General features: G+C 34.8%; 2 protein-coding genes across 2 annotated transcripts; one reads left to right on the top strand and one right to left on the bottom strand.

Moving 5' to 3' along the window:
- Positions 1-2,684: 2,684 nt before the first annotated feature.
- Positions 2,685-11,060, bottom strand: LOC128233541 (putative malate dehydrogenase 1B). Its single transcript, XM_052947258.1, has 6 exons — positions 11,011-11,060; positions 10,609-10,721; positions 9,026-10,249; positions 8,457-8,556; positions 4,878-4,985; positions 2,685-4,541 (listed from the first exon to the last, which is right to left on the bottom strand). The coding sequence occupies exons 1-6, from the start codon at positions 11,030-11,032 to the stop codon at positions 4,378-4,380; spliced, it is 1,731 nt and encodes a 576-aa protein (XP_052803218.1). The 5' UTR covers positions 11,033-11,060; the 3' UTR covers positions 2,685-4,377.
- A 4,257-nt stretch (positions 11,061-15,317) lies between these two features.
- LOC128233730 (MKI67 FHA domain-interacting nucleolar phosphoprotein-like) lies at positions 15,318-22,051 on the top strand. The gene is made up of 5 exons (XM_052947549.1): positions 15,318-15,440; positions 17,080-17,265; positions 18,178-18,286; positions 18,954-19,165; positions 21,373-22,051. Exons 1-5 carry the CDS (start codon positions 15,342-15,344, stop codon positions 21,934-21,936), a joined length of 1,170 nt encoding a protein of 389 aa, XP_052803509.1. The 5' UTR covers positions 15,318-15,341; the 3' UTR covers positions 21,937-22,051.
- Positions 22,052-23,746: the final 1,695 nt, after the last annotated feature.

Genomic DNA, 23,746 nt, shown 5'->3' with positions numbered 1-23,746 from the left:
TGCTGGGTCATATTGCATGAGAAACTAAAATTACGAAACACTTTGCTTACAGTTTTAGAGGTCTAAACTTGTCTTAAAGCTGCACTATCACAGATTAACAGTTTTGAACATTGTTTTTAGTTTTTATCTCAGAATCAGCTGATGTTGGTATAAATGCCTTCAATCCAGTCATATAAGATAATTCACAATAGAACAGATCTCAATTGTTTGGAAGACTGCCGAAAAAAAACCACATTCTTAAAGCGTTGGTAATGCTTTGGCCAATATCAATCTTTGAACGTATATATCAAAAAATGTGATCTGATCATTTGCCAGCAGCATTGTATCACAGGTTTCCAAAACATATTGCAAAATTTCGCTCATTCCAAGACAAACAAAATAAAGTTGTCGAAACAGTCTATCTGAGAGGGTGCAGCTTTAATGGATTTTGATCGGAATGGTTGCCCGTAAGATCGCTGACATGTTCGATAATATTGGCCATCTGAGGTAAAAAGCTAGATCAGTAATATTAACTTGAGCCCGGCCACTAGCTGAAATTGCAGACATAAACTGTTTAACAGCACCAAACAAAACATTATTTGCGCTCGCGATGAATTTGGTCATGGGTCAACATCGAGTACAACTAGGGCAAATAATACAATAGGTAATTTATTTCAATTTCAAGGTCCTCTTGTATATTAAACCCCAACATCCACCAAAAATAAAGTACACATATTCAGTTACCGCCTTGTCATGATAGAGAGGTTGCACCGGCTGATTATTATTTGGGAAAAAAGAAATGTACTAATATGCAACACAAAATCATCCCTAAGGCTATTAAAATACCCCCATGAGGCAACATATATGGTTAATACATTTAAATATTATTATGAAGAAATTTAATACACGTGAGACTACAATAGTAGTACATCATAGGGAAGATGGCAATGAGCGAAAAAAATGAACATTATCATTATAATTTTTAGCAATTTCCCATTTTTTCAATATTTATACCTTTCAAGGTACGTCGAAAATGGCATTTTGCTTTTGCATCGTATGACTGCATAGCTCGTTCCGCATATGCGTTACATTTGAGTCATCGATGTCATTATCAGGGTATGAACGCAGTTGGGCTGGTAAACGCGTGCTTTAACCAGCCAAACTGCAATTCCATGGAAATCCTCGACAAGCTCTTCCTACACACCAGTAAAAGTGACCTCGACCCTAGGGGCCCTAAACCTAATCCCAAAAAAGGTCTCCATAAACTCTCCCTATACACCAAGTCTGGTCACAATATGTCAACTTGTCAAATATTCAGAACTAACCATTTTTTTTAGTAAAATAGACCTTGACCATGACTCTCAGGGTTCAAAACACAATCCCATAAAAGGTCTCTATAAACTCTTCCTATACTTTACTATATACTAAGTTTGGTCACATTATGTCAACCCTATGTTATTCAGTAACATCTATTTTTCTATTTCAATAACAATGACCTTGACTTTGACCCTAGGGATAACAATTGCAAACTCATGAAAGGTCTCCATCAACTCTTCCTATAGATCAAGTTTGGTAACAATATGTCACACCTAACTAAAATTATTTGATACCATAAGTGAGTTAAACGCTGCCCTTCCACCGACCTGCCCGACCAACAACGTACGTCATTCTAATAACAGGGTTTCACTTTGTATAAAAATGTCAAAATCCAAACAAATTGTAAAAGAGAGTAAAAAACTCAAGTCAATCAAGGGCCTTAATTTGTATGTAAGGCTTATATGGAGTTATGTTACCAAATTTGTATGTAAAGTATGAAGGCCATTAAATGAAAAGTTTTTGACAACTGATTTCAAAGCCAAAGTTGCCCCAAAACTTTAACATAACCTTTTCAGTCGATCAATGGCCATAATTTGTATTTAGGATAATATAGAGTTATGATACCTAACTGTGTTGGCCGTAAACAACTGTGTAAAGTATTAAGCCAATTGAATGAAGAATATAGAAGTTTCTTTGAAAACCTCAACTTGCCCTAAAACTGTAACCATACACAATGTGACCTAAAATTTAAACCAAAATTAGTAAGTCAACCAGTGGCCATGATTTGTACTTAAGGTAAAATGGCATTATGTAACCTAAATATAAGATGGTCGTTAATAATTGTATGCTGAAGTATTAAGACAATTGAATGAAGGGTATAAAAGTTATAAGTAAAAATGCCAATCTGCCCCAAAACTTTAACCTGACACAATTTACCCTAAACATAAGGTAAGTCAATCAGGGGCCATAATTTATATTTAGGATAATATGGATTTAAGTAACCTCATTTTGCAATGGTCCTGAACAGCTTCGTGAAGTATTAAGTGAATTGAAAAAAGGGTATTGGAGTTTTGAGTGAAAATGCCAATTTGCCCTAAATCAGTCGCCGATGCTAGGCGAGTAGTAAAGCCTCCTAATCATTATCATAAAGGACCTATTTTCCATTCAAAATGCATTGAAAATGATTAAGTATGTTAAAATATTATCTAAAATTTTCAAACTTTGAAATACCTGAAACTATCATCTGGGGAACTGTTGACAAATGACTCTAAAGAAAACCACAATAAACTATTAATAATACATAAAATAATAATATATTAATATTTTATATTAATTATCATTTACAAAACAATGTAATTTAAACAGATGATATATAACAAGACAGAAAATAAATATATCACAGTTTATTTGTATAATAACAAAACCTTTTGCACATCACAATTCATACACGAGTACGGGAAAACAAGAAACAGTAATATAGTGAGTCTTCTGTAAAACACTGGTGTTTCTGTCATTTGACCTCTACTCCTCTAGTAAAGCTGGAAATTTTAACATTTTACCCGTGTAAACAAAGGTTGTAATTATTTATAAAAGCACCCTAAATAAAGAAGGCAGTATTGTTAAAAACAGGATACTTGGTAACATGTGGTTTTTCAAGGATTCGGTAACTTTTGGTTGGCAGGGTAAATTCAAAACAGTAAAATGACAAATAACATGATTTAATAGTACCACACAATATAAATATGAAAATGGCCATCTATTGCTTTATAACGACATAAAAGCAGACATCAGCGCAATAGTCACATGACTTTGAATCCTTCTATAAAGAGTTGATAAATCAAGCAAAATTCTATATAACCTGGAAAAAAATAGTATTAAAAAAAAAAAAAAATGCATGTAAAATGCTGTATTCAAACAGATGTTAACAAATTACTACATGTGATGTGACATTTCGACAGATGTTCTTGTATTTTTTTTAATCACATTGAAAATCAAAGAGAAAGAATGTTTCAATGGTAACCCAACTGACATTACAATAAAAAATTGGACTGCCCTCGGTAATTACCTACTCTGTTTAACTAAAGAACAAAGTACACTGAATGCAAGTCCACATGCATATTTTTTCCCTAAAATAACCTTTAATTGATAGTGACAAATGTACATCAATGATTCATGTATTTTTATCGAGTATGCATGTATAAAACAATAAACGAGAACATAAAAAAGACATATAGCGCTCATTGATGAAAGAAATACTTCACTTTTCTGTATTTAATTTTATTGACACCAACAAAATAAAAAAGGATTTTGAGTGTTTGGACTACAAGTTAGAAAATGTGAGCAATGTTCACTGAAACCTGAATTAACAAAAAAGTAAAAACATCACAAGATACATTGCCTCAGAAAAAGTACCGCCCAATGCAGATCAAACATTTAAATTATGCATTAAGATGTATTCACTATCCAGTCTTTTAGGCAAAAGAGTGAATTGTTATATTCATTTTTTGCCTCAATTCCTTCAATATATCACCATGCAAAGTGCAATGTATCATTCCTCATTCCAGTCACTTCTATCAAAGGAAGAAAACAGAGAGGTCTGCATGTAAATCACAAAAAAAATGTCTTGTTGCTTTTAATTAAAGGAACATCAATGATAGCAAATGATGAAAAATAACCATGATTTATAGATCTGTGCAGAATCATACTATAAAACAAATACACATGGTCTCAATAATATCACAAAAGATTTATTGACGTTGAAGAATGCTTTGACATAAAGTTAACAACATTTATAACCTTATCATATTACTTTAACACTAAGAGTAAGGTATTATATCACTTAAAGTAATGCATCAACTGACAACAATTCATTTCACAATGGTAGCTAAAACACCTGTACTAATGCTTCAACAACCAATGAAAAATTTAATCTATTTTATTTATTTAAGCTATTTTTTCGAATGTCAACCTCATGGGTTTTACGGAAACGAAAATTACCACAAGTTTTAAGCTTGTTTAATCAATTTATCTATTTGCTGATAAATATAATATGCCAATGTCTGTGCTAAATTCTTTAATGTTTTATTCAGTCGGCAACTGTTCATCAGATTTCACTGGCTCTTCAGTTTTCTCATCAGTTGTCTCCCCTCCCTCTGTTCCCTCCTTTCCTGCCTCTTCAGTTGTCTTCTCCTGGGTTCCCTCCCCTGCTGTTCCAGTTTCCTCCCCTGCTGATGCAGTTTCCTCCCCTGCAGGTTAAACACAACTTATTAATTTTCTTTTTGGTTCTACAACTATAATGTTCATAGTTAATTTGATTAGTTTAGTATCATTAAAGTGCAGTTGAAAAGATCCATCAACATGTAACCATTGAGGTAAAAAAGGATCTAGGTACCTGTCTCTCATCCAAGAGGTCCTGGGTTCAAACCAGGCATCAATATTAAACATTACAGCCAATGGCATGATCTTCACAATCAAACTAAATAATTTGTTAAAACTAGAAATGCATGTAAAACATTGTAATCACTCCAAAAGAAAACAAATTCAGTAGGGATTGGCTTTAATTTAACTTAGTATAATGTAACCTGTAGTGGTTGTCTCCCCTTCTGTGGCCGATCCACCAGTAGTTGCATCCCCTTCATCAGATAGTTCTTTCTTCTCTTCAACTATCGTCTCAAGTCTCTGATCGGCTCCTGAATTGGTATGAAGAAAGCCAATAATAAGAATGGAACTTCCATGAAGCAGCAAATAGATGCCAACAGTCATCCATCAAGAGGCATAACCTGACCAGTATTTCAGCTAGAGTCATGGATTTTTTTACACATCATGTGAGTGTTGTAATAGGGCTATGACAATTTAACAGTTTATAAGTACTCAACCTCTCTTGCTTAAGTTGTAAGCATAATCCCCAAGTTCATCAGCCTTTGTGTTTGTGTTAAAAACACTACTAGCTTTTTTGTTTTAGTTTGCTTCTATCAAATATTTTATATTTCTCTGTTTTTCTATCTTAACATTCATTTACATATATATCATTACTTTAAAAATAGGTTAATTTCCAAGAGGTCAATTCATTCATAAAAAATATAAAAGTGGAATTTTGAATTCATTATTTAGCAATACTTTATGAATATTTTGTATCATAAATATCATAAAATGTCAGAAAAATCAGATCAGTCCAAACAGTAGTTGACCTGCTTAGTAACAATTACCCCTTCACATGATGGATTATTGTTATAAACTTTCTGCCAAGTAATAAAAATCCATTGCAATTGATATTTGATATATACAGTCCAATCAATCTTCAAATCTTCAAATTATACATAGTCATGCCAGATGAAGTGACCAAATAATGGATTCACTTGCAATGGCCACCAACATGGTAACACTTTTCAGGGAACATGTATAATTGGGGTGTGTAAGTTACAGATGTATTTTTAAGTAGACCATAATAATTTTTAAAACCTTTGTTCCTTAATTGCCTGTATTAAATATCTAGAGAATATACCAGGAGTTCAATGCGGAATTTATGAATCAAGCTTTCTAAAATTTATAAAACAAGCCTTTGCTTCAGTTTAACAGATTTTGTATTGGCAACAATGAAGGTGTTATTATATTTAGAGTTTATACAACCTACTTTTACAGCCCATGAACTTGTTATCATTGAGTACTAGGCTTATTCATTAAGAATTTCAACTATCGCGGGTGCTTAAAGGTCTTCTCAGTCACTGCTTCTCATCCGATACATAATCCCTGCTTCAGATAATGTGTCAGCCAATGAGGTTGTATTCTATTAGTCAGTTAAAATCTTAATGATAATTTAGTTCACTCCGCCCAATCTTAATCATCAAGATTTAAATTCATGTCATCTAACTATTACTTATTTTATGCATACTTATTTGTTGACTTAAAGCATTTTACATTTAAAAATATACTTAGCTATACACTACATATATTTTCATCACTATTCAATTATGACGTCATAAAGTTATTACAAAAGTTATTTAACTCAAAACTAGAGATTGCTTTTATGAAAAAGCCCTTGTCTACCTTATTGTGTGGTCGTAGCTGAGAAAAATTAAATGATGTACATTAAATTTTTAATTTTGGACTGGAGACGAACCAACAGTGAAGATTGGTTTATTAACCCGTATTGAATAGTGAAGAGAAAAAAAGTGTTGTTGATTTATCTTGGAAAATGTCAACGAAGATTGCATTGTATGAAGTTCCTGGGAACAAGCGTTATTCAACCACTGATCGGAAACCATATTTCAGCTCAAGGTCATCGTGACCTTGACCTTTGACCTACTGATCACAACATCAATAGGGATCATCTACATGACCAACTTACATATCAAGTATTAAATTCCTGGTTGCAAGCGTTCTTTAGTTACTGAGTGGTAACTGTTTCTTCACCTGAAGGTCACGGCGACCTTGACCTTTGACCTAGTGAACTGAAATTCAATAGAGTTCATCTACTAGTCATGACCAACTAGCATATCAAGTATGAAGTTCCTTGGTACAAGCTTTTTTTAGTTATTGAGCAGAAACCATTTTTAAGCTTAAGGTCACTACCAACATATCGTTTTTTACCTGAAGGTAATCATGACCTTTGATCTTTTTATCTCAAAATCAATAGGGGTCATCTACTAGTCATGAACAACTAGCATACCAAGTATGAAGTTCCTGGACCCAAAGGATCTTTAGTTATTGAGCGAAAACTGTTTCTTCACCTCAAGGTCACGGAGACCTTGACCTTTGACCTAGTGACCCCAAAACAAATAGGGGTCATCTACTAGTCATGTCCAACTAGCATACAAAGTATGAAGTTCCTGGGTCTAAGTGTTCTATAGTTATTGAGCGGAAACGAAGTGTGACATACTGACTGACTGACTGACTGGCTGACTGAAGGACTGACTGATTGACGGACAGGGCAAAAACAATATGTCTCCCCATGAATGGGGAAGGCATAATAATGACATTATTTCATGCTAACAATGTCATTAATGATATAATTTATAATAATGTGATACTGATAGTTATCTATTTGTGTTTTATGTCAATCATGTTGGAAATGAGCATCTGCACTTGTGCATTAGCTTTTGATGTGTTATTGCAAATGTCAACATCATGTTACAACATTCAATAATTCAATAATCAGTGTCAAAATCAGAAGAAATATACATATATTCAAATATAATTATTTAATTAATGGGATTTTTTCTTTGATATCATTTTTATGCTTATTGATTCTATTAAAGAATTACACTGCTGCTATCTGCAACATTTGCCTTATTGATGTAACATATACTGTTTGTATTTATGACCTATGATATTGCACAATAAATCTATCTATCTTAAAGGTTTATGCCCAGTACAGAATGGACATTTCAAGAGAAAACATAAATTTTATAAATTGGAAGATAGTGGTTCAATTAATTCGTACAAAAATGCTTTCTAATGTGAATAGATAATCACAGGCAATTATGGATGGGAGATCTTACATACTTAATTAACAAGTTTCAAGTCGTAAAGCAGACCGTAAAGCCCTGTATAATTTTGTGATTTATCTACTTGACGTCTGCAGAAACTATAAAAGATCAAAAGACCACAATGTTTTGTTCATACATTCCATGATAGTCATTTTTTTCAAATAATCTACTGATAATTGATTATAATGGATAAGTCATGTCATGTCTTGTATAAATTAGAGGCATCATTGTTTAAATTGATAAACTGATTAGCACTGATGAGACAAGTCAAAATACAAGAATGATGATGATGATGATGATGATGATGATGATGATGATGATGATGATGATGATGATGATGATGATGATGATGATGATGATGATGATGATGATATTGCTTGTGCATCTGCTGCTGCTGCTACGGATGAGATCAACAATGATCAACTCATTCATTACCACAACTTTTCTTGCAAAAGTGACTAGAAAAGATCCAGTAAAACACCACTTTGTCAATACTGTTTAACAAATAAGTGAATAAATACTAGGGATGCAAACGAATATTTGATCAAACGTTTTGTATTCGAATGTCAAAATCGGTATTTGAATGTTTGATCGAAAAAATTGCCGAATATTCAATTATCAATTTTGCCATTTTTTGCATCCCTAATAAATACCAGCTACTAGATCTGACTTTACCTTCACCCTTGTTAGCATCGTCAGCATTGGTGTTGGTGTCGGGTTCAGGGGACGGGGGTTTCGGGCGGGGATATATCACCTCAATTTCTGACTCTAGGTCCTGTAGGAGGAAAGGGATGTACACTATCATACAGTTACACAGATCTCTATTATCAGAAAAAATATTATGCTTTCATGGCATATAATTGCAGAATGATTACCCATTAACAAAAGTCAAGAGTTATATTTATATTGTCTTGAATGGTTTCCTAATTTTTATTGGAAAATGGGCTGAAATATTTCCATCTAGTTAAATAGACAAATTATTATTTAATCACTTTTAATTGACAAACAAAATCTGATAATTACAGTTTGCCCATACAGGAAAAACCAATGAAATACTAAATACTAAAATAAAATCCAGTGCAGTGGTCTATATTACTAATTAGCACCAGCCCGTAATCGGCAGAATGCTTTCCAGGCTTGTTCAAATACTGGATCATATAAAGTCGCATGTTCTTTCAATATTATAATTACTATGACTGTGAGTGGTACAACAGTATCTCACTCTGACATCTTATTCTACCCACCTTGATGGTTTCCATGATCTTAGTCTTGACCTCCTCAGAGACGTCAATGTCCTGTACAACGATCCAGTAGCCCTTGGGATGCATTGTGACGGGGAAGGAGAACACCAGATCCTGGGGGACACCATACCAGCCCTCGGAGCTCACTCCTAGGGAGAAAAACTGGCTGCTTGGGGAACCATTACACCAGTGCATTAAGGTTGAGTTGATCGCTGAAGCCATAGAGAAGGTGGCAGGGTGTTGTAGAGCCTCCTCCGTGCGGGATTTCTTGGTTTTAACAAGCTCAAGGTACTCTGTGGTTGCCCATTTTGAGTCAAACACCATCTCCAGGGTTGAGAGGGAGAATGAATCTGGGCCGATAATAGCTCCATCGTAACCATGGACACGACTTCTAGACAGATCAATGTAATGCTCCCCGTTTGGATTTCCCCAAATGATCAAATCTACTACACCTGCTGTGTTGATCTTTAATCGCTCAGCAATCACAGACTTAGCTTGATTTTCAACCATTCTCGACACAGCTACAATGTTCTGTCTTGGAATACTGGGGGTATTCTTAATCATCATAGAAGCATTGAAATTAACAGGGCCATATCCTGCAATAAGCACTTTCACTGATTTGCTTGCTACACTGTCAATAATCTTTGCATATTTAACAAAAAGTTCATGATTTTCCTTTATCCAAGCATCCTTACTTTTCTCACCCTGCTCAATTTCATCAAGTATAACAATGTAACTGCAGTCTTTGAAGGCCACATTTGGGTCCGTCTCTACCACCACTCCCTTCATCAAGCCGTGTGCAAGATCCTCTACTTCCATCTTTGTTCCATCAAGATACTCGGCCTGGTCAGAACTGTCCAACAGATGAATAATCATCTCAACCCCACTTCCCAGTACTTCACCCCGACACAAACCATCCATCATATTGTAACATACATTTGATGATGCATTTGTGATGCAAACATGGACTGGATTACTCAGTGCTTTGTAATCAGCCTCTTCTTTATCTTTTTCAACCTTCAACTGCTTATTTTCTGCAGCAATGTTTTTCATATCATCACTTACAAGACTGGATTCGAACCCATAATACCCCTGGGCATACTCCTGGAACTCGTTGGCTCCTCCAATCAGAACGCCCTTACCGCCTCTATCTATCAGCTCTCGCCAGACGAGTGGTGATTTCTCGTGTTTCCAACCCCGCAACTGGCACTCACTGGACAGCCATTCCTAAGAATACAAATTATTTTTGATGGATTAACTACAATCTGAAATTAAGCGTCTTTGAAATTCTCAGAAAAAAATCTTGTTCATACCAAATGCAAACTTAATGTATGATTTATGAAAATTATAAATACATGTTAACCAACAGGCTACAACTATTACAAAGCATGTACATTTAGTTTTAAAATCATCCTGACATGTAAGATGTTCATTTTATTCCTCTAAACATTACACATCAGGATGTACTTCAATAACAGATCATATCCTGACAGATTTGTACTCTTGTGTGTAATACATGTCAAATGAATAAACGTTCAGCACCTTTTACCAGAAGATGTAAGCTGTAATATTTTAACCAATCATACCCGCCACTCATCTGGAGTTTTGACGATCTTGTGGAGTTTGAAGTCTGGAAGGTTGATCGCAAGTTTATCCCCCAGCAGCTCAGCACGAGCATAGTATGGGCAGTCTGCCTCACCTAAAGGGCAAATATGATAATGATATAGTTAGAGAAGGCTTAACTTGAACAGAAGACTGTATTAAATGGTTGATTGAATCATTATGCAGACCAAAGATGTTTCTAATAAGCTTTATCATATATTATTGTAAGTTCTGTAATATGTTGAGTGTGGGGGCAGAAGCATATCATTTGACATATGTCATGACTTAACATTGCTAGGGGCAGCTAAATTGAACGGAGGTCTTCCAATTTCTCTCTGCCATGAATTCTATAGTTAAAATGTTGAAACATTAGTAGATTTACTTACCTGCAATCACAAACTTCGCCATCTTAATATGTTGCCATGGACGCTTTATCGAAAACTACGAAAGGTATCCGAAGCATACGCGTAATAGACAGACTGGTTTCTCAAAATGGGTGTAGCACTAAACAGTTCTTGATTAATTTTGCGGACTAAAAGAGCAACCAAGTGACCTCCCATATAGCTACTCCCCAGCACAAGCGAACATTTTGGCATTGTTTGAGATTGCATTATGGAGCGAACGGAGCGAGTTAGAATATTATGTAATTTTTGAACGAAGATGTCTTATATGACATTTGATCAATTAAAATACCAGAATAAAGACAGTTAAGCTACAGTGTAGGTCTTAAAAAAAATGAGAGTTTCTGTTACTTGTTCATCGTTGCCACGCAAAAGAAGATCCTACCTTTCTTACCGCCTAATCACTTTGCTGTAAATGCTTTAAAACATTAAAAACAACAAGTTATAAATAAAATAAATAAAATAGAAACAATAGGGACAAACCAAGCAGCCAGAAATAAATATGAACTGAAAGACACACATACAAATTATATAAGTTGAACATCAAAGACTTATTACGTAAATATTAAAGTATATATATATATATATTTTTTTTTTATAAATTATGGTGTTCATTTCATCAGATTGTCATTAAGGGTAATACACGCCTTCCATAAACAAACACCAAGCAAGACCTCACTTCTAGAGAACAAAAAAACAACAAACAGAACCTCGTTACTAAAGAACAGACATTAAACAAATACCAAAATATCGTCATTGGTGTATTGCATTTATTGATGTTTAAAAGACACGTACAAATTCGTACCTTTCCGCAAATGTAGCATTTGCACTTGAACATCACATGGTATGTTTCTTTTTTGCAGTATTTAATCCTGATAGTCATATACATTGTACGACCATAACAATAATTTCCAAGCTCCTATTCAGGATAAAACAAGTCCGCTGCACGAATCAATCAATGTTTTGTCATACCGGCGAGGAGGGGGAGTGGGTATGTGTCAAATTCTCTGGGGCCAGGGATGTTCGAGTTATCGAAAATTATTCGAATAGGAATCCGACCAAGTACATATCTCGACTGGTGGTCTTATCGGACATGTCATCAAAATCTCGCCCGTCGGAAATCATTCGCTGTAAAAAGTATCCTGTATGCCCCCTCCTCCGCAGAGTGCAAACCGGATTGGTGCATTATTTAAAAAAAAAAAAACGCAATTGCAGGAAAAGCTTTTTTTGTTTAGGATGTAAATATTTGAAACTAAAAAATGCGGAATTTAACGAATACGTGACATGTTTTCATACATATTTTCTATAGATTTACCAAAAGACAACCTTACAAGAGACAGCACAACAAAATGTAATTCTTGGCGCTTGTTTTAGATGATGGAGTAATAGAAACGCTGGTTGTATAGTGTACAATTGTGTACGTGATTTTTCCAGACGCTGGCTGTATAATCTAAGCCTGATGCCACCCTGATGTCAATCTCATTCGTCAGAGGTTCGACTCGAGCTGAAGGTACTATATTACCTATAATTATGTATATATCACAGTTTTATATAGTGGACATAACTTGCGAACAGTTTATTGTGCCTTCTTTATCTCTGTTTCGCCAATTAAATTTCCAATGTATTGCCCAAATGAATGTATATACATGTACTCGTATATGTCGAGTCGCCGGGTTTCAGCTTTTTTCTACTTATGTTTTTATATGCATATAATTTACTGTCTATGATTGGGCTTGTTGTACTTAGTTGCTCTTTTCAGGGGTACACGCACTAGACAAACAGTCACTAATGCCTTCTTCAATGTTCTTGTTATTTATGTAAAGTGTAAATTCATGTAAATCATGTCATGCTGTCCACCGTCCCGGTGAATAGGGACGGTTTATATTTTTTTTTAAAGAAGGCTGTTTCATGGATGTCTTCAAACAATGGATAAGATATATTCAGCAAATAAATAAAATAATAATAATAATATTAATGCAAGTATAACCAGTGGTTCGTTTCTCTATTTTATTTCGTAGATTAACGAAAAAAGCATGTAAACACAACTGATACCTTTTATACAATATAATATTTACAACGATAAAACATCATTATTACAATAATGCAATAATACTATCATAACGAATAAAAGGAATACAACAATTCATGAAGTATCAAAATTAAAACATACCGGTATCAATATGATAAAAACTCTTTTGCAAGATTATATTATACGTCAGGGTAGTGCGTTCGTTCACGTCGGTTCTTTAGATGGTAGAGATTTAGCCGGGAAGGTTGAATGTGATGAAGTGGTAAAACTTCTTGGAGTCAACTTAGATTTTGCCCTTACCTTTGAAAACCATATTAGCATCATATGTAGTAAAGCTGCACAACAACTTAATATATTGAAAAGATTAGGCAGAAATCTGTGTAGATTAAGCCGCCTAACCATTTTTCACTCTTTTATCTTATCCAATTTCAACTTCTGTCCGTTAACTTGGCATTTCTGTTCAAATAAAAGCACAAACAAGATTGAAAAAATACAAGAAAGAGCCCTTCGTTTTGTTTATGACGACTACTCCAGTACATATGAACAACTTCTAAATAGAGCAAAACTTCCTAGCTTGTATATCAGAAGAACTAGAGCAATGGCTATAGAAACTTTTAAAATCTTGAATAATATTGCCCCACCTGTATTAAGTGATTTAATTAAAGTGCATGATGCCGGTTATAATTTTAGGTATTCAAACTTATTAGAAGTTCCCAGAGTAACAACAACTAGGTATGGAAAAAATAGTTTTAAGTATGCTGCACCGGTCCTGTGGAACTCGCTCCCAGAAGCTTTTAGAAATACAACAAACTACAATCAATTCAAAAGCTTGATTGCACATTGGAATGGACGGGACTGTAGGTGCTCAATGTGCAAATCAAATTAGTTGCTTGTTCTACAGGGCCGGACATCATCTTTGTTTTTTGCTCAATATCTATCTTAGTTTATATCTTGCTTGTGTTGGGTCTTTTGAGTTTATTTTGTATTTTGTGTTTCTGCTTGCCTTAGCTTGTTCAAGTGTTCTAGCTGCATGCTCTGCTCTTTTTGTATAGATGTACGTTACTTGATTTGCTTTTACTGCTTAATTTTGCTTACTAGTACTTGCTATGCAGCAGCTTGTTAATAAAACTCTCTTTGTATATGCTATCGTCATTGTCATACCATGCTTTATTATTGATTGTGATCTCGTATGTGCTGCTGTGAAGGAATTGCTGCTCAGTTCATCCCAGATCTGATCTGTGGTGATATTTTCGTTTAGACTACGTTTAATCTGCTTTTTGCAACTATTTTGACTATCAGTTTTTTATTACTCTTTTTCTTAAGTGTTTCTTAGGCCTCTGGTCTAGAGCAGCGGATCTTTCACAGGTTTAACCTCTTTTACTTGCTTTGCTATGTGATATGTGCTTATTTAACAATGCTCAAAATTATTTTACTGCTTTCTTACCATGATATTGTTGTTCAACATGTATACTATTGTTATAGTCGGTTCAAAAGCGCTTGTCGCTTATGTTATATTGTTATTTCTGACTTGCCGACTTAAAATAAAATTTATCTTATCTTAGCACGGGTAATTTGGTTAGATAAAGCGCCCCATATATATCTAAAATTAGCTCACTCATACGAGAACCGGAATGACCACTTGCATACTATACGAGTACATAACAGATACATTCACGATATACTGCCGATACATTGGCATTACATTTACAGGACATTGACTACTATCGCGCGTTTATCTTAATGATGAAATGATGAAACGAACGGGTTGTTACAAAAGGTTACAGGCGATCGAAAATTGAATACAGATAAGATAAGATAAATTTTATTCCAATCATGGGTCATGTTATATGACATATAAATCACAGATTACATAATGTAGAAAGTAAATTGAAACAGTAAGGCAGCATACTTAATAAATGTAAATAAGGCTTCATTTTGATTTTTTTTTAACACAAATAACATAAGCTTATTTGGAAAATTAATAAGCCATTTCCTTTTTTTATGCCTTAAAGTAATGTAATTGTACTATTTAAATCCAGAGTTGATGTTTATATGTGATTATAACTTACACATGGGAATCATGTTTTTAATCAACCACAAATTAGTATTTATAAAACATATAACAGGAGACAGCAGCAAAAAGAAGGAATTCACTCATAAATTGACAATCATTATTAAGTCATTACTGATAACATCCCAAATGAACAGATTTCTATAATGCACAATGTTATTGATCAACTAAACATGTTGTCTGCTGCACTGACTCAGTGACTGGTTCTTGCAAATCATGGCGAAACAAAATAAACGTGGAACACCAACAAATGTGGCATTAGACGCCACTAAACAAAAGGAATTCAATCAAAAAATACATAAAATTAAGAAAAAGGTAATGTATCAATCATGTATGATCTTACTCTTAATAATCTTAACTGCGTTTCAGGCTTTTAATTAAAATGTCACATAATTTCGCGATATGTCACCTCGTTTACTTCCAACATTTTAGTGTAATCGGTCATTTCGGGTCAATATAATGTAGAGCGCTCCTAGTCTTAGTTCATTTTTGAGGGAAAAAATCAAGGGAGAGTATTTTTGTCCCTCCATTTAAGTATAAAAGGTATTGTTACTTGTTCATCTGATTCGGCCATCTGATTGACCAGATTAGACTGGTAGACAATTCTGATTATAAATGAATACAAAATGGCAATGTTAGTCTAGACTGAAAATTGCAGAAGTTCATAATGTATATTAAATGTAAAATTATACTGTGTAGTTTTGCGAAATAAGTTACTGAGATAATTTTTTTGCTTCTTGACCAGGGCTTTTTCAGTAGTACCCACGGTAGTCTTCCTAAATGGCCTTCAACGAGTCTTTTGATGATTTTTTTTACCATGGCAGACTCATGACATCCACGATCCCAAAAAAAGGAGCGAATGATCCTTGCGCAGAGAATCCTCACGGCCACAATTTTGAAATTCACTCTGTTATAAGTTCAAATTTCTACGAAAATATTATTGCCTACTATTAAAACACATATTTATTTATGTCATTATGCCAAAAAAAGATGTTCAGATATCATAAAACATTTACATGTGTCGATTGTTTATCAGGTATCCCGATATCTGTGAATCTGGGACAAATCTGACAGGTTGTGTACATGTATAATGGTATTCGTGACCCAGAATGTATTTATATGAAAATAACTACTCTAATGAGAAATTAAATTGTGTTTACATCACTGTCGGGTATATATTGAACAACTTTTTCATTATTATTCAAAATCGATGCATAATAATACAATATATTCTTTCGTCTGGTGTTGAATGGTAGAAAGTTGAAGCATTACAGGGATACACAAGAAATGTCAAATGATAAAAATGTATCCCTGATCGCTCATTATTGTAGCTAGTACCCACGGGTCCGACTAATTTTTTTTTGAAAGTCTTTTTACCCGTACTGGTTCATTTAACATCCTAATAAATTTTGGGGGAAATTGAATTCAGAAATCATTGATTTTCATCACATTCAGTGATCGGTATGAAATATTATCTGTCATGATGTATTGCAATAGATATTTACACCCCAAGGATTGATATTTCAGCCGTTTTAGGTCTTTTAACTGTAAAATTTCCCAATTAAGGCATATTTGCCACGCAAAATTTCCCAAAATGGCTAGGGTCTTTTTCCCAAAAATGGGCGGAAAAAGCCCTGTGGACAAATCCATGAAGCTTCTATTTTATTATTATAATTACAAAACAATTACTACATTTGACCAGGCGAGCAAACATAAAAGAATATCTGTAAAAAATCACTACCTCATTGTTTTTTTGTGCATTTGCGACTCTACCATTTGATTGAAAGTTATTTGTACAAACACATGTAAGTTTCATGTGTGGCACATGCCATTATTTTCTGGGTAGAATGATGATAGTGACACGTTAAAGGTACCGCTCAATATTCAATAGCGCAACAGAATAAGTGTTGTGATATATTCAATACCCATTTACGTAGATATATCTTCTTTCCAGAAAACCCCGGTTACTGCCAGCTCAGCAGTTACAGACAGCCCAGCGGTAACAGCCAGTCCAGCGGAGAATATCCCAGGAGTAGTGTACATGTCTCGCCTACCATGGGGTTTTGAAGAGGAGCCTATGAGAGAATACTTCAAGCAGTTTGGAACTATCAAGCGGATGCGAGTTGCTCGCAGTAAAAAGGTTACAACATTTAATTAAATATGACATACTGTTCTTTGGTTAAACAGTTTTCAATTCTTTGAAGTTCTTTTAAACAAAGAGAAACTCATATTACAAAATACCTGAATTTAGGATATTTGAACTTTATTTAAACTTACTTGATCTATTTCAGTCAATAATCCTCATAATATTCTGCCTTGTCGTATGATTTAAATGCTTTAAGATATAATTACAGAATCATTTCATTTCAAAAACAAATGTAACTTTCATCCCCATTTGCACATGCTTTTGAGGTGCTTGAAATAGAGAAATAGTAAATGGATCAGGCCAGTAATTCAGGGATTTGTGAAACTTAAAGCATTTTTATTTTTTCTGTTCATTCTAGTGTGTCTGCTATAAATGTACTTTGTGAGTGAGTGTCAGAAGGTTACACTGCACTCATGTCAATGTTTTATTTCAATAGAGTGGGCTGCAGCACCATATAGTTAAAAAGTCACCATTTTTTATAAATGTGAATTGGTGAAGTGTTGAAAATGTTTATATTAATCATTATGCTGCATGGAGTTATACTAATAGAAATTCACATGCAGAGAGTAAATAATTAAATGAGATATAGGTCAATATAGGATTTATTTATTTTGATACAGATTTGACTGAAATACAAATGCCAATACATGAGAAATAAAAAAAATCATTATTTTTAGTGTGGGCAAAGGTGAGCTATACAAATGTACCTACCTTCACTAAAATCAGATTTTAACAGATTCTTCGTAGATCATAAAGTTGACCAGAGATCACAAATATAAATGTTAACCATCTTTTGAAAGTTTTTCAGTTATGTCTGATTGTTAAATGAAAAGATTTAACAATTTTAAGCTTTTTAAGGACAACACTTGTACTTCTATTCAAACTGACAACTTTTCACTATTTCAGACAGGGAACAGTAAAGGCTATGCATACATACAGTTTACACACGATGATGTCGCCAAGATTGTGGCCGAAACCATGAACAATTACCTCATGTTTGGAAAACTCATTAAATGTAAGATATTACTGTTCATAACGGGGCCTTCTTTATAACAAGCATATTGTATGAGCTTTTGTTCTGAACCCTTAATTCTTGGTTGATATTTCAGGCTTATTTACACTCACAAGTTTTAATCTTGATTACTTGCTTAGTATTCAATTGAAATTATTGATCTTTAAGAATGTCTTGGTGTCATTGGCAAGGGCTTTTTTTTTACTTTTGATTGGGATTTTTTTCTGAAGATTGGGAAATATATCATACATATATTTAGCTTTGGGAACATATATTTAGCTTTGGGAATGGGTCCGATAGTCAGACCCGTGGGTACTATAGAAAAAGCCCTGTTGGCTGTGTGCATAAACTGTAATTTGGCTGAAACTAAAACCTGTTCAAGGTATTCAAATAAAGCTTTGTACACAAATTACGACCATACTAATGAATGTAGCAAGGAACTATGGTAATGGTCCTACTAATGGATTTAATTACTGTTCAGTGATGTTCTTTTTTACCGAAAAAAGATGAGTCTTGTTACTGGCTTGCAAAGCTCTTGTTTATAAGTACTAGGTTTCAGAAAAAGGTCAAACTAATAAACACTGTTGTATGTTGATATGAATTTGAAATAGTATCTGTTTTAGCATTGGGAATTGTACAAGAATATCACTCATTGATACAAATGTTCCAGGCAAGCACCTGCAAAGGCCTCACCCAGCCACATTCAAGCACGCTCGGCGACAGTTTCTTGCACCCGTCGCCCAGAAACACGCCATCAGCGAACGGAACAAGCCCAAGACAGAGGAGACGCTAGAGAAAAACAAGAGTAAACTGCTGACCAAGTTCCGGAAGAAGATGGTGCAACTGGCAGAGCAGGGCATAGAGTACTCTTTGGAGGGAATGGTACGGAAAACTTGAGGGCTCACTGTGTTTTTTCTATACCTAAAATGGTGCAGATATTTGGCATTATTTACATTTTCATAATCACAAAACTGGCATCATAACTACAGGTGTATTTTAGCATAGAAGTCATAGTAAGCAATGTTACTGGTTCCATTTGGACCACCTTTTTAGCTCACCTGAGCACGAAGTGCTCAAGGTGAGCTATTGTAATCGCCCTGTGTCCGTCGTCTGTCATAGTCGTCTGTCGTCAACAATTTGACTGTTAAAACTCTAAGAGGTCACAATTTGGGCACTATCTTAATGAAACTTGGTCAGAATGTTACCCTCAATAAAATCTTGGACAAGTTCTATATTGGGTCATCTGGGGTTAAAAACTAGGTCACCAGGTCAAATTAAAGGAAAAGTTTAACACTTAAGAGGTCACATTTATGACTGTATTTTCAGGAAACTTGGTCAGAAATTTAATATTAATAATCTCTAGGTCAAGTTCGAATCTGGGTCATGTGCGGTCATAAACTACGTCACCAGGTCAAATTGAAGGAAAAGCTTGTTAACACTCTAGAGGTCACATTTATGATGTATCTTCATGAACGTTGGTCAGAATGTTTATGTTAATAATCTTTAAGTCAAGTTTAAATCTGGGTCATGTGCGGTCAAAAACTAGGTCACCAGGTCAAATCATAGGAAAAGCTTGTTAGCACTCTAGAGGTCACATTTATGACTGTATTTTCATGAAACGTAGTCAGAATGTATATATTGATTAGCTCTAGGCCAAGTTCGAATCTTGGTCATGTGCGGTCAAAAACTAGGTCACCAGGTCAAATTTAAGGAAAAGCTTGTTAACAATTTAGAGGTCACATTTATAAATGTTTCTTCATGAAAGTTGGTCAGAATGTTTATATTAATAATCTCTAAGTTAAGTTTAAATCTTGGTCATGTGCAGTCAAAAACTAGGTCATTAGGTCAAATCATAGGAAAAGCTTGTTAGCACTCTAGAGGTCACATTTATGACTGTATGTACATGAAACTTAGTCAGAATGTTTATATTGATTAGCTCTAGGCCAAGTTCGAATCTGGGTCATGTGCGGTCAAAAACTAGGTCACCAGGTTAAATTTAAGGAAAAGCTTGTTAACACTCTATAGAGGTCACATTTATAATTCTATCTTCATGAAACCTAGTCAGAATGTTTATATTGATTAGCTCTAGGCCAAGTTATGCAAGAATCTGGGTCATGTGCGTTTAAAAACTAGGACACCAGGTCGAGTAATAGGAAAAGGATGTTAACACTCTAGAGGCCACATTTACGACCATATGTTCATGGATCTTGATCATAATGTTTTTCTTGATGATCTTTAGGTAGAGTTTGAAACTGGGTAATCAGAGGTCAAAAACCAGGCCACTAGGTCAAATCATAGAAAAACTTTGTAAACACTGTAGAGGTTACATTCTCTCTTTGATCACCATAAAACTATGTCAGAATGTTTGTGTTTATGAAGTCTATGTCAAGTTTGAAACTGGGTAACCTGAGTTCAAAAACTAGGTCACAAAGTCAAATCATAGAAAACATTGTTAAAACACTGTTAAGGCCATATTTTCTATTTTATCTATATAAAACCTGGTCAGAATGTACTTATTACAGCAAGGTAAGGTTTGCAACAAGTCCTAAATTTGTTTTAATTAAGTCCCCTCTCTTTGCACTTTCCATCGCCCTAAAAAACACTTATTCCCTCCCCCTGTCACAATTGCCCTCGCCCTGAAAACACTTATTTCACACTTGAATTGGATCAGGTGAGCGATACAGGGCCTTCAGGGCCCTCTTGTTTACAATATCTGTTTTAAAAGTCTGCCCATACACAATTTACAAGTCTTTATTTCACAATTTAATGGGCACTAGCCCAATTTACAAATATGTGATAAAAATCATTGGGAGAACTGGAGTGTTTGTTAGTTGGATTATAAATTTGTTTGGGTTTTACAGCTGGTACTAGTATTTGATAGCTGGCAGTTTTGTTACTCAATCTTGTATATTATTCTTGTAATAAGCTGCACCTCAATCTATTGGGATTGTAAACGTTCTGTAAAGTCATGTTTAATAAGGACAATATTAAAAATATTGAAAATGATTTATTTACACATGTTAAAAATATATTAAATGTTTTAATGTATTAAACTATTCTATTTAAAAGATACTCTGCTTGAATTTTAGGACGTCCCAAAGAAAACAGAGACAGAAACGAAAGAAAAAGCTGAGTCCCCCAAACAGCAAAGAAAGCGCAAGCCTTCGGATGAGTGGAAAACAATGGGCACACCAGAAACCAAGAAACAACTCAAAACTCCCAAGTCTGTATCCAGGAAAGAGAATGACAATGAACAGGAGAAATCAGAGACAAAACCCCCCAAGAAAACTCCCAAGAAAACCCCCAAGAAAACTCCTAAAACACCCAAAAATCTTTCACTACTTCCCAAAACTGTCAACACTCCCCAAGGGAAGATGAATGTCGTGATCGAAGATAGCAGCGAGGATGAGATCATGTTTAAAACTCCTCCTCAGTCTATCAAATCTTCCAAACTTGAGCTTGTTACAGACTCTGACTCCACACCCGCTACGCCTGCTGGTAGGAATGCAAAGGGACTTAATAACAGCAAGGGAGGTAAATCTGGAGAAAGAACAGGAAAAATGCAGCTCAGGTCTGCAGGGAGGAAAAGTTTCGGTGGAAAAGGGACTTTGAAGGGGACCCCGTCACAGGGGAAAAAGAGGCGTTCGCAATAGTGGCTTCATTCTTGGTTTTAATGTCATACCTGTCACATATGGTAGAAAGAAATGATTTTGTGTTCCTATTATTAATGATATGCTTTTATGTACTGAATAAATTGTCAGAAAAATAGTTGGTGTAAATAAATTGTTTGTCCATATTAGTTATACATGTAATATGTCATTGCAGATGCTAAGTTGTCAAGATGCGTTTTTGAGGTATATAGGTTTCCTCCACTCATGACACTGCAGTGTTAAAGTTGTTCTAAGGTAGAATTGCCGGGTTATAGTTTCTTTAAGGTAGAATCGCTTCATCCAGTAGCTGTTGCTGCTACGTCATGCAGACAAAGTGATTATATTGACTGGAGTTGACATGTCTTCCTTGGGTACAACAAAATCCTTCATAGTTCTAACATGTTATAAAAACTTTAAACGCTACATTTAAATGATTTGATTTCCGGCTATCTGGAAACTGTTTCTACATGCAGATGAGGTTATTGCTATTGATGGACTGCCATAAAGGTGAAGGTCACACTAAGAGTTCAACATTTACTGGTTTTAATTTAAGTGTTATTCTTTGAGAGGCCTTCAAATATTTGGATACATATAATAACCACATTGTGATCATACATTACACGATAGAGGTTTGGGATTTTTAATTTGATTGGCTCAAAAGATTTTAAAATAAAGGGCTGATATGTTCCACTCATTACATTACAAAACTTGTGTTCACCTTATATCTGTATGAAGTCCCATACATCATGACTAAAACGTTCAATGCAACTAAATTTGTATGCTATAAGTCAATGACATCATCAACACAATACACCTACAGATGGTAAAAACATGTCAAATCAATTTTGGATGAAACTGGTCATTCATATGTCTGGAATGACGCAAGTGGACATTCTCCAAAAATGCGCCCGATGTTCAATCGATTTCAATGGATTATGCAATTAGTATACCTAGATTCAGGGAGAGCTATCATAAACTTTAAAGCCTATGCCAGCCTCCAAGATAGTTGACGTCAAGTGTGAAGGAATGATGCAGTAGCAGGAAGGGACATTGGTCTTGCACCTGACACTTAGTACATATTGTACCGAACACGAGCTATTAATTTTGATTTCCCTCAGTGCATAACAAAGTTTAGCCTGAACACATCCAACTAAACTGTTTATGCATATATGCAGCATTCCAAATGATTAAACTCGTAAGTTTGACTGAGGTAGGTGAGTGGGGCTTGCATACATTTATGTACTGAACACATGAACCAATTTATTTTAAAATCCCTCTGTGCATGACAAGGTTACAGCCTAGACTTGATCAACTAGACTGAATGTGCATTATGAAGCATCCATAATGTTAAAACTATATAAGTGGCCTGACCTTGAGGTAGGGACATCGGTCTTGAACCAGACATGTCGTCTCCTTGTACCAAACATGTGCTGAGAAATTTTTAAATCTCTCTTCATGACAAAAGTTACAGCTCAGACACGGCCAACCTTATTCTATGTACAGATGTGTTCAGCATTCCATTATTGTTAAACACTATTGTGACCTTGAACTTTGAGCTAGGGACATGGGTCTTGCAGGGGTCATGTTGTCTCTTTGTGCTGAAAATATGTGCAAAGGAATTTTAAAATCTCTCCCTGCATGACAAAATTACAGCAGGGACATGACCAACTATACTAGTTATACTTTATATGTGCATTTATGCAGCATTCCATAACTCCATATTTGACCTTGAACTTTGAGGTAGGGACATTGGTCTTGCACTTCAAACATCAACTTTATATACCCAAAACATGTGCAATTGATTTTAAAATCC

The sequence above is a fragment of the Mya arenaria genome, chromosome 5 (genome assembly GCF_026914265.1).
Source record: "Mya arenaria isolate MELC-2E11 chromosome 5, ASM2691426v1".
Taxonomy (NCBI): Eukaryota; Metazoa; Mollusca; class Bivalvia; order Myida; family Myidae; genus Mya; species Mya arenaria.
This window is presented reverse-complemented; position numbering and strand designations above follow the sequence as displayed.